The sequence below is a fragment of the Patagioenas fasciata genome, chromosome 1, assembly GCF_037038585.1.
Source record: "Patagioenas fasciata isolate bPatFas1 chromosome 1, bPatFas1.hap1, whole genome shotgun sequence".
Taxonomy (NCBI): Eukaryota; Metazoa; Chordata; class Aves; order Columbiformes; family Columbidae; genus Patagioenas; species Patagioenas fasciata.
Genome location: NC_092520.1, coordinates 202,015,554 through 202,031,205, shown reverse-complemented (window position 1 = coordinate 202,031,205; position 15,652 = coordinate 202,015,554). Strand labels below are relative to the sequence as shown.

General features: G+C 37.9%; 1 protein-coding gene across 1 annotated transcript in view; it reads right to left on the bottom strand.

Moving 5' to 3' along the window:
• The window catches only part of FBXL13 (F-box and leucine rich repeat protein 13), an 86,011-nt gene that overhangs the window by 58,032 nt on the left and 12,327 nt on the right, over positions 1 to 15,652 (bottom strand). The window contains exons 6-9 of the mRNA XM_065862587.2: positions 15,541 to 15,650; positions 13,548 to 13,643; positions 8,151 to 8,246; positions 5,143 to 5,278 (exon numbers count right to left, since the gene is read on the bottom strand). Of these exons, the coding sequence (XP_065718659.2) occupies positions 5,143 to 5,278; positions 8,151 to 8,246; positions 13,548 to 13,643; positions 15,541 to 15,650 (438 nt within the window). The remainder of the gene's footprint in view (positions 1 to 5,142; positions 5,279 to 8,150; positions 8,247 to 13,547; positions 13,644 to 15,540; positions 15,651 to 15,652) is intronic.

Sequence of the window (15,652 nt, the reverse complement as noted above, 5' to 3'; positions counted from 1 at the left end):
CCACTTGGCCAGTAATATGGGGCATTTTCAATAAACTTAAAAGTGCTGAAAGAAAAAAAATCTCACATAAATGAAATATTCCTCCTCCTCTTAAATTCTGCAGGATTATTTCAGTACAGAATGAAGCTACTGGGAATGATTGAAAAGGACAGACAATGGAACCACAGCAGAACATCTGTTATTGGCAGCACAGGCAATGGAGAAAAGCTGAGTAGGAAAAAATGAATTTATAAACCATGTTAGGCTAATTTCTGTGAAGAGCTGATATATGAAAAATGACAAAAAAAAAAAAACCACAACACAACAAAAACAACCAAAAAAACCAACCAACCAACAACAAAAACCCATAGCAACAAACAAAAAAAAAAGCACCCTAGCTTGAGCTAAAGTCTGGGTACCAGAAGCAATCCAGGAATACAAGATAAAAGCCGGGTGAGAGGTCTCTAATCTCTGGTCCACAAAAGGTTACCAGTTGGACAAGCAGTGGAATAAAACTGAGGACCACAAGCAGTGGTTTAATTGTGGTAAATTACTAGTTTGAAGGCCCTGGGGATTCCTAAACAGGTCATGAAATGTCCCTCTTAAGATCAAGGCTAAAACCTGGGGGTTGCAGTGATAAATGGGACAACTGCTCAGTAGAAGCTAGAGTTAAGCGGGGTATGTGGTCATTCTGGGTTCTTCTGGGTTCTCAAATAGATATAGTAGTATTCAAATGGCAGTTTAGTTTCCTATAATTAAACAAACAAACAAAAAACCCATGAGCTGGAATCCATTAGGGTTTTCTGCACATTGGCATTTTCAGACACCCACATTGAGGATGTGGCAGAGAAGACAGAAATCACAGTTGCATGTATTTGTCATATAAGAACACAAGAATGGAAATACTAGATTGGAGCAAGGGTAATACGGGCTGGTATATTCTCCTGACAGTATCTGGTAGCAAATTCTTTGAGAAAAGACTGTATGAACAGGAAAAGCATACAGGAACTATGAAAAGCATATAGGAACTATTAAGATAGTACTGAAGGAGACAGCCCACAGAAGACGACAAAAATATATTTGAAAAACATACATACAGGGAAAACAACTAACAGTGGATAAAAAGCTTCAGTGTTATGGGCTTAATTGCTATTTCTCTGACCTTCTCCAAAATGCGCTGTAAACTAAAGTACACCCTCCATGAAACACCACAATTTAATGCTGACATTTCTTTGTTTCTGTACTATTTAATCACAAGAGCCCCAGTAGCTCCATGTCTAAAAGAAACTAATGGGCCTTCCTCTTCCTTTACATGCTTTTAAAGTCATTTCTTTCAGTAACTTCTCTCTTGATTCCCCTTCTTTCTCTGTCCATACCCAGGAAATCATTGCATGATGGTGCATTGTCTTCTTGCTACACAGCCTATGTACTAGCAGCGCTGCCCGAAGGGATGACCTCTCTCTACACAGCACACATGAAACACAGAAAATGTGATTTTGCACCATTTTGCCATGACAGAATGCAGGAAAAACAGATAGGTCTGTTGATACTGTGACCACTGCTGGGAATAAAACACTCCAAAAGCTTCTGAGGAAATTTTAGCTCCTGCACTAGGAATATAAATGGCAGCTTTTAAATGCAGTTCCCAGTCACACATGGAAGTCAAATGATTCTCTCAGATCACTGAGGGGGTGGAACAATACCCCAAACAGCTGAGCTGCAATCCATGCATCTCATACACTCATTTTTCTTTGGCACAATAACACATTCATTTGCCAAAGACAGTCTGAGCTGGAATCATATAACATTCATATGTAGATATTAAACAATCACTACTATTTCATGCATACACCACCTACCAAAGTTGCAGTACATTTTTTTTAAGTGTAGCTAATTAATTTACAAAAACATACTAACATGATCAGCCAGCCAAACAGATCTAAACCCTAGTTAATATCATCGCTGTTTTACCATTAACAATAAAAACGTGTTGCCAAAATCTGTGTAATCTTGGATTTCTTTGGAAAGATGAGGTCATAACTGTAGCTTGGGGAACTTTGAATGGAAAGGTTCATCACATCTGTAGCCTATAACTGAACAGGCAGTTTGACACGGTTTGTTAGCTGAAGAAATGTCAAAGGAAGAAAACTTCAAAATTATTTCCAATCACTAAAAAAAGATAGAGGAAGAGTTTTGCAGTGATTTTAAACCATCCACAAGAGTTTCAAAAGAATGGCACAAGTGGGCTGTGTGATTGGTATCAATGAGTTTTAACAGAAGGATTAGGTTATTAATCTAAATACCACTAGTACACTGACATAAATGTGTTTCATTCTTAAAAAGAACTACTAGGTACCTTCAAAGCTAGAAGAAACAGCTTCATAAATCAGTTTTCTAGAAGCCCCAGTGGATCACCATACACAATTCATCACAATTAGTTTAAAATTGATAGCACTGAGTAGATGTAAATGGACATAATTTTTGATTTTGAGCTTATCAACAAAAATGGAAAATACATAGTTTGTAGATACACAAATGGAATTTAATGTCTTTGATATGTAAGATAAATGGATATGGATGGCCATCAGCCTACTGATAATTCCTACTGGTATAACCAACATGCTGATACCTCTAAGTTACATTATTTTAACTAGATAGGAATCAGTTAAACAATGTGATAGAAAAGGCAGTATGTATATAAAATTTAATTCTATTGCAACTGTTCTTTACATGCTTTTAACTTTAAACACTATAAAAATACTACAGTTTTAGTTTTGCAAATACATAAGGAAAACAAAATCATAAAAGGATTTCACATTTCTAAGTACAGCCCCTAGGATGGAGTTGACATGGCCCTGTATGATTTTTTTTCGCTTGCTTACTTTATTAGTTGCCAAAGTTCATTATAATATTGAATTAAATTATTTCACTAAACAACTTGTATGATGATATCATTGAGAATGTTATTTTATCCTGTGATTTAAAAGCCAAGACCATGATCAAATATACTTTTTCTTCTCAGCCAGTTGTTCTTTTCCATCGCCATTCTAGAGAGCAAATTGTTCTCACTCATAATTACACTGTCCCTTTCTAAAACAAAAGAAAACACACTGAAATTGTTATAGGCTGCATCAGCAATTTCAATCATTTATTAGCTGATTAAATAACAAAATAATTATAGTCTCCAAAAGTATGAACTATAGTCTCAAAATACACTTTTTATTTGGAAAATGAAAACATTTTTTTAAAAGCATTTGCATTCAATTCAGATTTAGAGTGGAAAAAAGCCGATCAGTAACATTCTTCTGCTTCAGAAGTACTGAAGTAAAGCTGTGCCAGGAATCAAAAACATTTATTGGGATCTTGCATAGTTGTAGCAGAAGAGTTTTTCTCATTAAAACACTACCAAGATGAGACACTCTTCATGATAAAATGGCTGAATGACAGTTAAGATGCAGGTAATTCTTCACAAATCAAGTACGCTTCCACAGCCAGCACCAACCTATAACACTGACCATAAAGACTGATTTTTCCTGCCCAATTCTCTGCTTAGTGGAGCACACAACTGCATGGAGAAAAAGATTTCTGACCTGATACTATTGCAAAATGCAATTAACCTCTGATCACATGGTCACATGGTAACACATGTTACCAGGAAGGACCAAGATGCTTTTCTGTATCCAGAGAGACTCTGTTTTGGCAATGGAATCAAGTACCTAATATTTGTGCTAAACCTTGAACACCACATTAATACCTTGGACCATGCTTGAATTCTGGTGGTTGTTTCTTTCTTAGTTGTTGGGTTTTTTTGTTTTGGTTTGTCGTGGGCTTTGTTTTTGTTTGTGTGGTGGTTTTTTTGTGTCTGTGAGCCTCTTGTTGGAGGCCAGTAACTAGTGGTATATCCTAGGGGTCTATACTGGGTCCAGTCCAGTTTAACATCTTCATTAATGATCTGGACAATGAGACAGAGTGTACCCTCAGCAAGTTTGCAGATGACACCAAACCAGGAGCAGGTTGATAGACCAGAGGGTCATGCTGCCATCCAGAGGGACCTTGACAGGCTGGAGAAATGGACTGGCAGGAAATCCATGAAGTTCAACAAGGGCAAGTGCAAAATCCTGCACCTGGATAGGAAGAACCCCAGGGACCAGTACATGCTGGGGACAGCCCAGCTGGAAAGTAGCTTGACAGAAAAGGACCTGGGCGTCTTGGTAGACACCAGGTTGAACGTGAGTCAGCAATGTGCCCTTGCTACAAAGGCATACTGGTCTGCCTTAGGAGGAGTATTGCCAGGAGGTCAAGGTAGGTGATCTTTCCCCTCTACCCAACACTACTGAGACCACACCTGGAGTACCATGTCTAGTTCTGGGCTCCCCAGTACAAGAGAGACATGGACATGATGGACAGAGCCCAACAATGGGCAAAAAGATGATCAAGGGACTGGAGTATATTTCCTGTCAGGAAAGGCTCAGAGAGTGATGACTGTTCAGCTGGAGAAGGTTCAGGGGGCTCTTACCAAGGTACCCAAATACCTGAAGGGCAGGTGCAAAGAAGATGGAGTCAGGCTTTTTCAGCGGTGGCCAGTGACAGAGGAGACAAAAGGCAGTGGACACAAACTGAAATATAGGAGGTGCCACCTGAACATCAGGGAACACTTTTTTACTATGAGGGGGACTGAGCACAGGTTGCCCAGGGGAGCAGTGAAGTCTCCACTTTTGGGAGAAATTCAAAAGCCATCTGGACACAGTGCTGGGCAACCTGCTCTAGGCGGGCCTGCTTGAGCAGGGGGGTTGGACTAGATGATCTCCAGAGGTCCATTCTATGATTCTGTGATAATTATCTCAGCAGAGTTGGATTCTGGCATTCTAATATATATTTAAGCATGTGTTTGCATTCCAATCTGATTTGTCATATTACAGCGTTTCACACATAATATAAACCACACTATGGCATTCTAGCAATGCTCAGACCTATGGATATTGCTGGGCCTGAAGACTGCAATGAAGGAAGGGTAGCCACAGATAATTTTACGCATCTCATTGCTTCATTATGGCTGGACGTACAGAGAAGAATACAGGCAATAAAATGGGACAACAGTGAAGATGGAGTGAAGACACAGTTTAAGGAGAGAATTAAAATTTTAAAAATACATGTAATACTTACTGATACTTTTAAAACTAGGCCAGTGAAGAGAATAGCAACCTCGAAGATTCAAACGTAATACATATAGACGCCACTTCTGCAATATATTTACTACTACTTGGTCCTGAACTTTATGCTTCACTGATGAAAAATTGATCTAAAAATTTAAACAATTTATATATAATCCAGTATTAAAAATAAGTAGTACATACAAAATACACATCATTATGAAAATCACTAGTAAATGTACAAAGTTCTATGTAAACAGTGAATCAATAGTCTGGAAAACACAGAAATGTCTGTGTATTACACATATAAAAATTCTAGACAGTTGACTAAAAATACTTAAATGTAGAGGAAGCATGAGTCTAAAGTATTTATGAAGCTGAGGTAAGTTCTGAACTGACAAGATGTATAAAATCATAAGGTTGCTAAAACTATTTTTTTCCTAATTAATGGTCTACTGATACATGAAGATATCAAGAATACGTAACCTACCATCTCAGTTTTAGTAGAAGAATCCTTAAGTGATATAAGTTCCAGGCTGATAGATCTAGATCTTTGACTAAAAACATAATTTTTCTTAGTATCCGTCCAAAGTTCAAGTTTAAGAAGTTTTAACAAAAATTACTAGAAAATAGTTTTAACTATCTACAAAGTGTTTCAAAAAAAAGAAGGAAAGTCAACATAGAAATATTTAATAAGAAATATCTCATTTTTGGAGAAGACTTTTTCATGCTTTCTTTACATTTGTTCATCAAAAAGTCAGGAAAAGCTTTTTTTTTTTTTTGTATAATCTGCTACAGCTATGCCACATCTGTTTGTTGCACATTTCATAATATATGTAAATTACCCAAATCCTTTGGAAAAACCAATCACCGTTATTTCTATGCAGAATGCTTGGAAGTGGTTACAGTACCAAGAAGTCAGGAGTTCAGAACTTTTTCAACTTTTTCACTTTCTTATTAGGATTTTGTTCTTCTTACATTAAAATTATCAGAAGTTTTAGTATTACTTTCATTGAGATCATGAATTCACCACAGTAACTTAAGAGCAGACCTAATAAAGGCTCCAGGCACGTGCAAGCTGGGCACTACGGTGTCTTTTAGTTGTTGACACACAGGGTAGATTCAACAACTCAAACCTGAGCAGAGACTCTGCAGAATATACATGACAGCTAAGCACATCAGAAAGTCAGTTTAAAGAAACCCACATGGAAAACAGGCAGCTGCTAGAAACACTGTAGGACATCTAAGCGGCATTGCTGAGCCCTCCAGGACTTCCTCACCTCAGTCAGGAGGGCAGATAAAGGCTTCCAGTTGCCTGGGAACTATAGCTTGTGTCCCACTCAGGGGACAGAACAAGTTCAGATCTCTTCTCAGCCTCACAAAGCACAACTCTGTTCACTTTCTGGATCCCAAATGGATCTCTTCAAGTGGGAGAGAGGTGTCTCATGTCAGAGCCCTGGGTTCACCAACAGCCTCTGCAACCTGTTCCTTTCTCAGGGATTTAGCTGAGTCCAAGGTCAGCTCCCACATGGTGCAGCACTGCAACCCTGGATATGACGGTTGCAAAAACAATTCATTGTGTGAAAGAGCTAGAGAAGTCTCATTGTAGGTTTCCTCGCTTGGCTCAGGAGCTGCCCTTAAGCTCATGCCCTTGCCTTCAGTCTTTCCCTGAACCAGACTTGAGGCATGTCTGTGTCCAGCCATGTGTCTGGCTGACCCTGACCCTCACTCATGGAAGTCACTTTCTGACTTGACCATGGAGATTCCCCTTCCCTACAGGGCTGGCTGGCAGTCTCTGGTGGGCGGTTGACCCTGGTCACTCTCACTGGACCACTCTGCTCTTCTTGCTCAGGTTCTGTGGGACTGTGCCCCTTGTCAATGGTGGACACTGCTCCTGCATGGCCCTCTAGCACCCTTGGCAAGCAGCTTGCCTTCCCTTGCAGAGCAGCCCTTCTGGTTCTTCACACCAAGCTCTGCAAGCCATGCAGCTCTTCCAGAAACGAGAAAAGCAATCTTCTTGATCACTATCGTCATCACAAACTTCCAGCTCCAATCCTATCAGATTAGACATCTCCAGGATTATGATTATGCAGAAGATGCACAGAATATTTTGGATTGTAATTTCAGACTTGAGGGCCTAAAATCTGACTAAATCATGTTTGAAGTGCCCAAACACTTTTAAAAATCTGTCCTTAGTCTTTATTTGTGCTGATGATAAACAGCTATATGTGAGGCAAAGATACAGAGGCAACAGTGGTGTCAGTTGGGGTGCCACAGCTAGTCTTAAAACACTGCCAAAGGATAGGAGAGTCTTGAGGTAGTTCTTCACACCTGAAGCCTCATGAGCATTTCTGAAGGCAATAGCAATGAGCACTGTGATTGTATTTTTAAGTTCAAGGAAAAGATAGAGTAGCTGTCTCAGGTGTGGCCCCAAACAGGCCATGCTAGCATGGTCACACAATGTGCTTTAGAAGGCAAGCTGACTGAAATGTGTGTGCCAGGGAGCTGGGCTGCTAAGGCAGAAGACACACCACAGTACCGTGGGCACTGACATGTGCTCATGAGACAGTGACCACCTCAGCAACTCTAAGAGTTCATGAGTATGGAAGGGAGCTGGCCTGCACCACTTGTTCTAGGGATGACAAGAGTCTCTCTAGAGTAAATACAAATAGCCTCAGAGTATCTGTAACTGAGTTTACAACTCCCACAGTAGTCCTGTAGTACCTGTTTAGATTACCTGGGGAGCCTAGAACACCTCACTTAACTGTTGAAATTTAGTGGGCTATAGACGAGCCAATTCTCTTTCAGTTCCACTGTTTTTTAAATGTTTTTTTAATATCACAGACAATTTCATTTCAGTTGCTCCTATTTTTTTATTAATGTAGCTGAGTAGAACAAGTCATATCCTGGGATAAAGCTTTTATCCTAGATATTTAGCATTCTGAAACTACCTCCATGTCTCACTCTTTTTTAAAATAAATAAAACTGAAAGAAAATATTGACAGTGATTATCTTACTCACATGACTCCATAACGAACTGTTCCGTGTTAGCAGCATCCACGTTTGGCTAACTTGAGCACATCTTGCCAGATCAACTAAATTTACATAATGGAAAACCTGCATCAGAAAACCAGACATACATGATATTAAAAACTATATTCAATAAGAAGCACTGCTCTATTAAACTTATTTCATATTCGCCTATCCTAAACAACAAATTAAATACTACTTATTAATACACATTTTCAAAGAGCTTGGTACTTAAGATATTTACCTTAACAGTGAGATGTCAGAACACATAGCAAAGATACCAGTGTGTTTTATAGAAGAGTATTTCCATATTAGTTATAGAACTTACCATATAATAATGCATACAATGAAATCTGGTTTTCATTATAGCAGTACATGAAGTATGATTTGAAATATGCTCCAGAAAAATGAATGCATACTCTGTACAGAGTTCACTCCAACTGTACAGGCACAAGAGAATTCCTGAGTCAAACAGAGGCTTTGAGACTCAAATGAGTATTGGGACTCCAAACAATACACATAACACCTTTGTAAAAGTAAGTAAATAACTGTAAATTTTGTTTCACTTCTGGTAATCAACATGGCTAAGAAGTGAAGAAAGAGTAACCACCTATGCAAGTGTGGAGTCCATGGAGTACCAAAGTGTGGGTTACCTCAGTTATACCAAAATATGCTTTATAATACATGAGTCACTAAAAACCTGTTAGAATAAAAAAGAGATGCTCTAATAAAAAATATGTTTCACTAACAGAAATATTCCCTTGGTAACGTCAACTTTTTAACCTGATTTATATTCTGTGCAGTTCTACTGGAATGAACAGGATCAAAAAACACATCAGCTAGGACCTATTTTTATCATAGATATTAAGTTCAATTAAAAGAAACAAGCAGAAATATCAAGAGCATTCTACCAAGATTTAAAAATATTTTCTGTTTCAACCTATGGAAACAATCCAAAAGCTATTATTTCTTTAGCTAGAAAATGACAAATTAGGCAGGAAAATCACTGATAATGCGCCTTTTACCACTAGCATTTAATCTCATGGTAATACATCCAAGCAATTTGTCTGCTCCTCAAAATATGCTGCTGTTCCACAAACTGTCTCTATTCACTTCAAATAAACTACTTAAACCAATTTTTAAAGTGAGGCTTTATGCCTTTATGTTTTTATTCTGGAATCTTGAAAGTTTGCTACAGGCACACTCATTTAAAAGATATTTAAGTGGCTCAGAATGCCATTGGTGTCTTACACTGATTTTTTTAAAGTACAGAAATGTGTAGGCCCTTTTCAATAACAAATTCCTTCTGTATACCCTGTCCCTCCAAGGACTTGCATCCCATGATAATTATAGTTTGATCTATCACAGGCTTCTCTAACCAAAAGTCTGTTTAATTCTGACATGTAGATTGTTCTCTTAATTTCAAAACTCAATCTAATTTAAAACTCTAAGGATTTTTGACACAGCTCACAAAAAGTATTTGAATAACTAGATCTATCTGGCTTGTTAGAATGAGAAAGAAAATACTGAGTGTATTATTATTCATTAACAGGGTTTAGTTTCATATTAGAAGAACAAAAACAAGGCTTTTAATTTGACACTCCCTTGCCTAGTAACCTTTTGATTTTCCGTTCTGAAAAGGCCTGTTGAAACATTTATTTCATGTTAGGTCAAGACCACAGTAGCCGCCTTGAAAGCACAGCAATCATTTTCTGACAGCAACTCAACATTAGGGTATTGTGGTACCACTGACTTTTTTAGGAAACTGTAATTTACAAAGTAAATGGTTTCCAGCTGGCCCTGAGGATGGGTCTTATCTCAGCAGTAAATAAAAACTGACAGATATCTTTTTGCACAGGAGCAGAACAGTCACAAGAAAAGAACTGTGATCAAAAATAAAGCATATTCCAGAATGGGCATACTGCTAGTTAAAGATCTCTTTAATTAATCAGCAGATTTGAAAATACTCAAAGATGTACCTGTTATTTACTGTTTCCTGAAAATCCAACAGATATTGATCACCCTCTAGTGAAAAACTCAACATTGTCATTACTACAATAGAGTTTTGAATAATATTCCCTATAAATTCACCTTACCCTATTGTTGTTTTGCATTTTATTACCTGCTGGGTGTTTTCACTGCAGTGATATCATTAGTTTTGATTTCTTTTATGACATACAATTTCCTTAGCTCTAGCTTTTGGATTTTAGACATGCAAATGTTATTTAATACAAACAAAAATAATGTATCTTCCTACAATGGCATATTTGTATATGGATCACAGAAATATGCCTTAAAATTTGTATGGATAACACAATTTTTCTTTCTTCCAATTCTTTAGAGCATTATTTCCTATTCAAATCAGTAGAATTCTCAGTTCTTACTTCATTCTCCTCATAAATGCACTATGATGGGGCCAAAGTCTAAGCTGGCAAACTACCCTGCTTTTCAGCTCCAGACCTCAGAGTTGGAATCGCTCTAGAAACGGAAGACACCAATGTTTTCTGCTAAGCCACTAAAGTAACACTTGTCAATATATTTGATTTATATAGGCTATAAAATTAAATTTATATATAAACAGAAGAGAAAACTATATAATGTATTTTTACAGCTGGTCTGTAGCCTTAATCAAAAAGTATGGCTACATACCTCAGAATAGCTATCATTCTTTTGGATATGTTAATATCCAGATTCTGGTTTTCATGTGCATAGTCTTTATGCCTGTGAGCTCTGATTCCTTGCGACAGCAGCACATGTAACTGTGAACATGATGTGACCTCAAAAAAGGGCAACTTATGAAGATAGCTGAAAATGTTATGTTTTGAGCTCATGGTTTGGATGTCAAAAAAAACAAGGCTCAAAGACTAAGACCAAATAAATAGATTTCTCCCAAGCTACCAAAAAATGAATGATACCGTCAATATTGTCTGTTATAGAACTAACAGAAAGATTACACTTTTTCAGGGTTTTTAATGAAGAAAAGAAGCTACTACTGACCTCAGAATTCCTGAAAACTTGAATACTTATTTATTTCTATGTATGACAAGTTGGATAGGTATGGACACATGTAAGTTATAATACCACTTTTGATTTGTATATAAAAAACTATATATACACATACACATACTATCTTTTATATATACTGCTATTGTAGTGTACAACACTACCTTACTAGGAAAGAGAACATTAGGAGATGCCACTGTAGATCAAGTCTTGGTCATTCTGCTACTCATGCGGTAAATTAATCTCTCTATTTTACTGATTTTTACACTTGTATAGGAAGAACATTCCCTTTTTAGTGCACTGCTTTTGAAGAAGAGGTTCATACTAGAGATTCTTCCTTAACTTGTATCAAAGTCTTAGTAATGAGAAGTATGATTGTTGTGACCTGCAAATTCTTGAGGAGAGACGCTACTGCTGTGCAAGGGGCCCATATCTGAGTCATTTGACAGCAGAAGTTCTCTTGTTACTGAATGAGCCAGCACTAAGAATATAGCACAGACTAAACCCCAACAAAAGGCCTAAGTCAAAATAAATCGGCCTCACATCCATGAAGACCATATACACCACCATTGGAACCCACACAGATAACATCAAGAAAAATAAAAGCATGCTGTATTTTTGGTGAGGAAGGTCTGTAAAGTATGTACATGATTCAGCTTACAGATTCAAGTTCCTTGTGAGGTCAGGGGCATTATGCACATGCTTAAAATTCAGTCTCTGCATCTGGATTTTAGACTTCATTGGATAAAACCTGTATTTTGAGTTCACTATAGTCCATACTATTTAAAAGAAAATAATATCACATTTATCTGAAATACTACTTTAATGTTTTTTCAGTGATAAATTAATGGAAAGACATGGTAGGGCAAATTAAAGCTTATAAATAAGAAGGGAAAATGAAAATATTTTAACAGTAAGTAGTTCCAATGTATCCCTCAATGGCAATTATTGTCAGTAACCAACCTATAATTTAGTTGAACTGACCCCTGTAACTGAAGGTCCTACAACCAGTAGTTAATAACTCTGTTCTTTTTCTGAAATACTGCTACAAATCAAATTTCTTGCTTGTGGGTAGAACTACCTTCTTTTCTAGCAGTCACCATATTAACGAGCTTTCACTCTCTAAAGTTAATTTTGCAAGGATACAAAAATACTAAACAAAGCAACCTTTTAAACAAACACTTTAAACAAACCGAATAAAAACATTTGGGCAGAAACCTCTCCCTATGCAGTGTGCCCTTGCAGTAGATTCCTCTCCTCTCACTTTCTGGTCTAGCAAGATTTTTCCTGTCTTAAGCAGCTGCATAATGTCCATACAGTCTTTTCTGTACTTCTGTCCTGGTTTTGTTAAAAACAAGTTTCTCTTTTAGTGAATTTGCCTGTCAGCTAAAGCTGCATTTTCCTGGAGAACCCAACACATGTTTTGGTTAAACCTAGCAATGGAATGCAAACTTATTGATAAGCACGGATGGACATCTCGCGAGAGGGGCAACGAGAAACTGATGACTGAGAGACTGACCAATGGTGTATAACATTCCATTCACGTGAATACTTCATATAAAAGTGGGAGATCACGAGGATCTCGTCCCTTTGCCCTTTTTCCCTTTTTCCTCATGGCTGACATTAGGAGAGGACCTTGCTGGTCGTCCCTGCGAACTGAGGCCTAGTGAGAGACTGAATCCAGCTCCGGTTGGCTACAGAGTCTAATCCAGGACTTTGGGTGCTGGCTCTGCAGTTGCTGAGACTTACAAGATTGGTTTTGTATATTTTGTATTATTTTCTCTATTCTTATTAGTAGCATTAGTAAAACATCTTTAACTTTTCCAACTCCCTTCTCTCTGTCCTTCTTTCCCTCCCGATTGCCTGTCCTGAGTGGGAAGGGGGGAGAGGGAGGGGTAAAAAGGGGGAAGTGGGGGGGAGAGGAGGTTAACAATACATCTGCCAGGGTTTGATTGTCACCCCGCAATCTTAACCCTCGACAACTTCTAAGAAAATTAAACTGCTCTCTATCACATTTGGGGCTTGGCTTATGAGCTTTGATTCACTGCAAATAAACCCCTTTACTTCTATAAGGAGTTCCACTCTCTAGCTGTCCTACAGATTTCCTGATTTCTTGTTCTCTCTTTTTGAGTCTCCTTCTGTTTCGTTCCATCTCAGCTCAGAGAAGCTTCTGGACATCAGGTTAGGCCACGCAGAATAGGATCAGGTGCCACTGAAGGAAAGAACAGCATCACCATCCTTCAAAGGATTCCACCTGACTCAAAGTGAACAAGGCAAACGGAAGCCTTCCTTTCCGTTGCACAAACACATTATTTTCAACAAAACATGATATATACCATTTATGAAAAATACATACTAAAAACAAAAAAGAACACCGTCACAAACCTGTAATAAGGCTTTTTCTGGTAAATGGGATGTTTTATGTCCAACAGTAAGATCACTTGATTCCAAACAGCCTTCCTGACTTTCCTTTGCCAAACTCTGAAAAAAGATGGTACAAAAGAAGCATAATTTTATCTTAATGACAAGTTCAAAATTTCAAATACATTTAAATATTAAAAAATGAAATTAAATGTGCTTATTTTCAAATCTCTGTATAGTTACAAATCCATGAACATTTGTAACTGCTATTACTGAGAATAATCATAGTTTTAAGGTGCATCTCAAGTTTTTGCATCAGAGCAATACAATATAGAAGCATAGGAGACCATTTGTATTTCCAAACTAAAATATTGTGTACACACAATGTGACATAAGCATACTATTAGCACATGCAAATTTTTCAGACAAGTCTTCAAAAGGTATCACTACTAAAATCTCTCCGATGTTGTATTGTATCCAACAATGGATACTGCATGAAAGGTACTAAAGTACTTTTCATATATTATCTCAACATACAAATAACATTGAATCTCTTTTTATTCTAGTTCTAGAAACAGAAGAGTTTCAGGGGTTATAAAATTGGTTTTCATTTGAACATTGCTACAGGGAAGAGAGAAGAGGAAATATGCAGGAAAGGAGAAATTAGGAATAAAGAAAATGGAAAGCCCCATTAAATTGGTTGCATAATATAATCATGCAGGGTTTCATTTTGCATTTTTAAATCAGTCAATGCCATCTCAGATGCCCTGAGTTATTCAAGATATTCACAAAAGACTGGCAGCTGTGACACAGGACTAGCAGAGGATTCGTGCATCTCTTGAACTTTAAGCTGGAGGCCTGTCTGGTCTGACCTGAGATATCCCAGGCCATGCTGAATTACACCAAAAACCTACATTTAGGTGACTCGGTTGCACCCCAAAATTACAACACAACAAAAAAATACGCAATTAAAAAATGATTCAGCTATATGCTTTCTGTTATATGCATTCCAACCTAATTATGGAAGTCAAACCAACACTTGCAACTGTTATTAAGAACAGAAAGTATTTAAAAAGCTTATTTCCTAAGAATGCCCTGATATGTTCCAGAAGCAGGACATCTTTTGTGCACTCAATCTAGTCAGACTAATATTTTAAGTATTTTAAAATACCAGCAAGAAAAAAAAGAGAAACAAAACGTACAGGTGGGAGAAGAGACAAAACCAACAGCGAGAGTCTACCAACTAATTTGAGAGAACAAGGAAGAAGCAGGACTAATGACAGGTTTACTGCAGGAAGGATTTGATAACTGGTATCTGGCAGCCAGCAATTGATAGATTGTCCACAACTGGTTTCAGTTCTGACCATCCTACAGCAGGAGAGCTTTATCTGTGCGACTGTGATTAGCAGCAGCTGGGTCTTAGGTCCTACAGCTTCCATTTCTCCCCTTTCCAATGTGGTATTTGCTGAGCATCTCACTGAGCTCTGGCATCATCTTCCTTGGCAGGAGAAACTCCCCAGAAATAAGAAAAGCCCTGTTTCTCACGGTGAGACCAGACAGGGCTGCGGGCAGTGGGGCACGTGTGTCTGTCCACGTGCCGCCTGCTCTCAGGTGATCACAACTCTGGTTACCCCACACTTCTGGGGAGCAGATGAGGTTACTGCGGCTTCTCCTCCCTCTGTGGGATTCTGGTGACACGGATCCAGAGGCATTATCTTTATTGATTATCATCTCAACTGGTAATGCTGCCCCTAAGACACCAGTCACCTGATGTAAGGCAGCTGGATTACTGGTAACATACAACAACACTCAGTCCATTCTGGTGCTTAAGATACGACCAAACTTTTACTGGTAGAGTATGGACGTAAAGATCTGCTTCCCATAACACTGTAAGTACTAGTTAATAGTAGTAGTACACTAAAATGCTTCATTTGACATTCACAGAGCTGTTTTTCCATAACAGTTGGAATTGAGTTAGTCACTGAACTTAATATATTTAAACTATTGCACTTCATACCTCAAAATATGCTTTTGTTTTCAAAGAACCGTGGGCCTCTGCATGCCAAGCTTTCACAACTGCATTTAAATATATTTTGTTACAGATCTGTTGCAATCTCTTCGTTGCCACT